This window comes from Aegilops tauschii, chromosome 4, assembly GCF_002575655.3.
Source record: "Aegilops tauschii subsp. strangulata cultivar AL8/78 chromosome 4, Aet v6.0, whole genome shotgun sequence".
Lineage (NCBI taxonomy): Eukaryota > Viridiplantae > Streptophyta > Magnoliopsida > Poales > Poaceae > Aegilops > Aegilops tauschii.
This window is the reverse complement of record NC_053038.3, coordinates 257,819,875-257,824,504: the sequence shown is the minus strand read 5'-3', so window position 1 is coordinate 257,824,504 and position 4,630 is coordinate 257,819,875. Positions and strand designations below refer to the sequence as shown.

At 41.4% G+C, this 4,630-nt stretch overlaps 1 protein-coding gene across 3 annotated transcripts; it reads left to right on the top strand.

Moving 5' to 3' along the window:
• The first annotated feature begins 213 nt into the window (after positions 1-213).
• On the top strand, positions 214-4,019 carry LOC109735099 (uncharacterized). Of its 3 annotated transcripts, none has more exons than XR_012181925.1 (5): positions 214-646; positions 1,112-1,251; positions 1,468-1,542; positions 2,715-3,535; positions 3,774-4,019. XR_012181925.1 is itself a non-coding variant. In XM_020294305.4 (5 exons), exons 1-4 carry the CDS (start codon positions 384-386, stop codon positions 2,753-2,755), a joined length of 519 nt encoding a protein of 172 aa, XP_020149894.1. In that variant the 5' UTR covers positions 214-383; the 3' UTR covers positions 2,756-2,770; positions 3,774-4,019. The 3 variants fall into 3 exon arrangements, 1 of the variants encoding a protein (XP_020149894.1); XM_020294305.4 differs by having other exon boundaries at positions 2,715-2,770; XR_012181926.1 differs by lacking the exon at positions 1,468-1,542 and having other exon boundaries at positions 256-646; positions 2,715-2,770.
• Positions 4,020-4,630: the final 611 nt, after the last annotated feature.

Here is a 4,630-nt window from a genome sequence, read left to right as displayed (position 1 = left end):
CCCATCATACATCAGGTGCGCCATTAGTAATGTGGCAATAATTGCGTACCTATATCTGATGCACCACTGCTATATAGCACTGGCGCACCACATACATGGTGCGTCATTAATATCCATATTAGCTATAATCGTTTTTCTAGTAGTAGTGTCGGTGGCCCTGGCTGCGCGTCTCGTCGCGGTCGGGATTCGCCCATGCGCTGCGCTCGCCCCGCGGAACGTGCAAAAGGGTCAAAGCCCTAGCCGCCAGCAGTTCTCGTCAAGCCCGTGCCCCCTCCGCCTCGTCTCGTCCCTGCTCCCTCCTTTCCCACGACGCCGCCCTCGAGCCCGCGCCGCCTCCACCTCGTCTCCTCCCCGCTCCCTCCTCTACAACGCCGCCGCCATCGATGCGCCGTAAGGGACGCCGTCGACACGTCGGGGATACGCAGCGACGGAGAGCCGGAGCACAGCAGAAACCCACTCCTAACCCTATTCGCTCGATTGACAAGAGCAGGGCAACGGATTGGATCGAGGGCGCCCTTGCCTCGCCGCCGCTGCACCTGGATTCACTAGCCAGTGTGTGGAGTCGCCCTGGCCGCCGCGTCGAGTCACCTCCGTCGCCGCCGCGAGTCAGCTCCACCGTTGCCGCCAGGAATCCCTTCCCGACAAGGTAACATCCTCCAAATCCCTGCTCTCCATGGTCCTACTGCCCTGCCTGATGCGTGTGTGTTGTCTACGTTTAGCCATGATCTCCTACTTTTACAGGTACCATACGCCTCCCTTCTGATCTTCAGATCTCCATATTTGGTGAATGCGGTGTTTTGGTTTCGTCAGATTACTATCTGTATTTGGGGATTAGCTACGAATTGATGTTTTAGTTCGAGCGTGGATACTCGGCAGTGGTGATTTAGATATTTTTGTAGAACAGAATGGTTAACTCGGTCTATTTCTGGAGAACTGCAGTGTAGATGATATATGTATGAACGATCGTAACACTGAAAATGCAAAATTTACAGTATGGTGTAATGATGGTCGGTGGGGTGACTTTTTTGATGGCATTGCCCAGTGTAGTTTTTGGATTTCTACTGAGTGGTACCGTGTTCTGAGATTTGTTTTTTTGTGTTGCTATCTGCAGGAAAATTCCTAGGGATTTGATTGATGGAGGCATCACTATTTGGTGCTGGATTATCCATTTTTGCAACACCAGCAATGTTGTTTTTGTTTGGAATGGCCAGTTCTCAATTTCTAAATCGGCCATACTATACTTCTTGTCAGGTTACATTATCTTGCTTGGTTTCAGTCTATATGTAGCATAAAAATAGGTGACATGGTTGGTTTGTATGTTACACTAAGGAACACCACCATAAGGAAAAGGGCATTGCACTTCTTTGTTTATATTTGGTCTGTTCCTATTCGGTTTGCTGTAGTACTTAATTGCTACACCATTTCAAGTTTCTTACTGTTTGCTTCTTGCTGTTTCATTGTATTCAGTTATGATATATTTTTCAACTATACAAGCACTTGGGGAAGTCAGGAAAACTGAACCAAAGACAAACACTTTTACTGGTGATGTTTTTAACTGAGATGTGAAAGATGCATATTATCCCCTGATATATTGCCTTTAATCTCTTGATTTTTTCCCTGACATGCTAATATAGAGCCAGATATGCATGATTCATCATACACATTACAGCCACTTATCCATTGGTTCTTTTGTCCATAGAGGTGATTTTGTTTGGACCATTAGTCTAGGTAGTGACATTTTGATCGATAAGGCACAAGTTTATTTTCTTTTTCACTCGGGCTACACTAAAGTAAGCATCACCGTCAGTGAAAAGAAGGCATACAAATCATGAAGTTTTTGCCTTGGCTGTGTGCCTCGTTTAGTTGTCACTTATTTATTTCTGGGAAGTTATTCAATTCTCATCGAGCTTTCCTTATGCTTTCCATTGCTAAAGAAGAAATTTAAATACGCAATATTTTTAATATCTGAGGAGGCGAGAGGAGATGAAAAAGGGCTGTAAGGTTGTACTTTGGTGCGTCTCTGGCCAATGATGGTTGGATCCATCTGACGCTCTTCCAAGAAGAGCAGTGCAGATTTGCTGACTGGCACAACATCTAAACCTTGGCTACTCTAGCTTCTTTTTACATCTCTTAGTATCAACAAATAAGTTGGTTACAGTATATACTTGAAGATTGCAGCAGGCACAAAATGCTTGGCTAACCAGCCGGTTAATTGAGTTGTGCCTACGAAGGATCAGTAGAGTAGTTGGTTTTTTGTAAAATAAATGAGGATTAGTTTGGTTGCCATGTAACGGCAAGGCCAGAATGGTGGTACTGAAAAGTGGTTCTGTAATGGTCATATGTGTTGTGGAGTTGGAACTTGATTCTTTTTAAGTTGGATTGGCTAGGCTGTCTATATGTATTGCATTATTTTTCTATGGCGTACTGTTCTTTCTAATGATTTTTTTTAAGTTTAGTATTTAAGTTTACGGCATTATTCTACGGCGTACTGTTCCTTCTACAACATACTGTTAATGTCTTATGCTTTTCAACATTACACGGTTAAAACCTTATGTATAAGATCTTGTGCTTTCAACATCTGCTCATGGCGCTGTGCGTATTCTGCTATGAACTGTTTACATTATAGAGAGTTGTGGTACCTACATTTGTATGATTCCTTTTAGCTGATGTTGGTTGCTCATACTGACAAAACGTGCGTTAACAAATGATTGCAGAGCATTGGAGAAACATGTTTCTACGAATGTGCCAAAACTGATGGATTTAACTACAGGTATTGCACTATTATTCTACAGGTATTGCACTATTATTCTACAGGTATTGCTGTATTGCATTATCCAACTGTAAGTCCGTTCTAAACTCTAAGCTCCATGTAAATCTGATGGAAGATTGGGCCATTTAATTTGAACCAAAAAGGGTGATATGCTCTCAGTTGCTTGAATCTGTCCAGACCTGGAAATTAGATATATTTTGAAAGCTTTATATTGAGTAGGAGATAGTTGATAAAGGTGTACCTCTTGTAGGAGATTATTACTTGATTACCTGCTTCTATGCGGTGAACAAATGAGTAAGCAGTTTTAGTTGATAAAGGTGTAGGCAACACACCATTTTTGTTCCATTTTTTGGTTTGTAAGTCAAGGATGTTTAGGCTTTCCTGAATATGTTAATTGTGAAACAGTTTTGATGCAATTTTTGAACCATTCAGTCTGTTTTGTTCGTGCAGTTCATGGTACCACATCTGCAGGCTACATCTTGTTTAGATTTGGCTACCACATTATATGATGATGTTTCACTTTGCTCAGTCAAGGTTTCAGTAAAAATTTGAATTGAACATATTTTTGTAGACATACAAAAATGGTCTGCATTTTTTACATCGCCCTGACATCCAATTCAAACTATATTTTCTGCCTAAACTGTTGCGTACCTATGAGATCATGGGATAACTCAGACATGAGCCGGTGTCCAGTGCGCAGTTGGGTGCATTATTTCGTGACATCCAGTGCTAACTGTTTTTTCAAGGCCACCCAATGGAGTGAGGGTGAGTAATGTGGCATCAGCCTATTCTGGACCCGTGTATTATTCTCCCTCCGATCAAAATTAAGTGTCGTGGTTTTAGTTCAGAAACCATGCATGACACTTATTTTGGATCGGAGGGAGTAGTATTTAAGAGATTCCTTGCATACGCATGATTCAGAAAAGTACAGTGTGGGATGCCATTATAAACTCATGAAATCTGATCCTGATAGTGACGTGATTTACTCTGTTTGATCAAACAGGTCGAAGCCAAAGTTGTTTTTATTGGATCTGATGATGTCCCTGCTGCTTGCTGCTGTAAGCAAGGAAATTGACTACAAGTTTCAACGTCAACCTGAATTTTTATTGTGGATGTTTGAGCGTGAACCTGAATTTTGAAAAGAACTTTTAGGATGATTAGCTGTAGTACTATGACAAATAATCAGGAAAGATCATTTTGTAGGATGACATTGTCTTTCATAATAATATTATAGCTACCGGCCGAACAATGAAGGTTGCACTGCAACTACTCGACTACAAGTTCTATGTGGAGTTTCTCTGTAGAGCTTGCACGAACTCAGTGAGATTAGGAATCATAATCGATCACATTTTTTTCTCTTGAAACTGAGGTGTCACCCCCGCAATTTTTTCTCGGAATCAAGGATGTTTCAAACATTGTGTGTGATCTCACCTTCAAAATGTGGCAACAGACCATGCCCATATATGATCAAACAAACCAAACTGACACGTGTATACTGAACCGTCTTTTGAGACTTAAATTTCCATAAAATGGTTTGCTGTATTTCTCCCTGTTCTCTGCATTGTTGTGAGTGCAACTGTCTAAATCTGAAGTATTCAGTTCTTCTGTATGCCGTGACGTTCAATGCCGTAACAAATTTCAGGATCGAAGCAAAACATTTTGCTATGTGTCTGAATTCCCTTTTTCAAGATGATACAAACTGAGTTTACAATGGGAAGATCTTTTACCTGCGAACACTGTCGGTAGAAAATAGTGCGTCTCCTTCCTCTTCAACAGTGGCAAGTACAATCAAATATTAGTACCCTAATTCCTAATGGTAAAACCTACTTCTACTGACGAAGTCAAATATTTTTTAACACT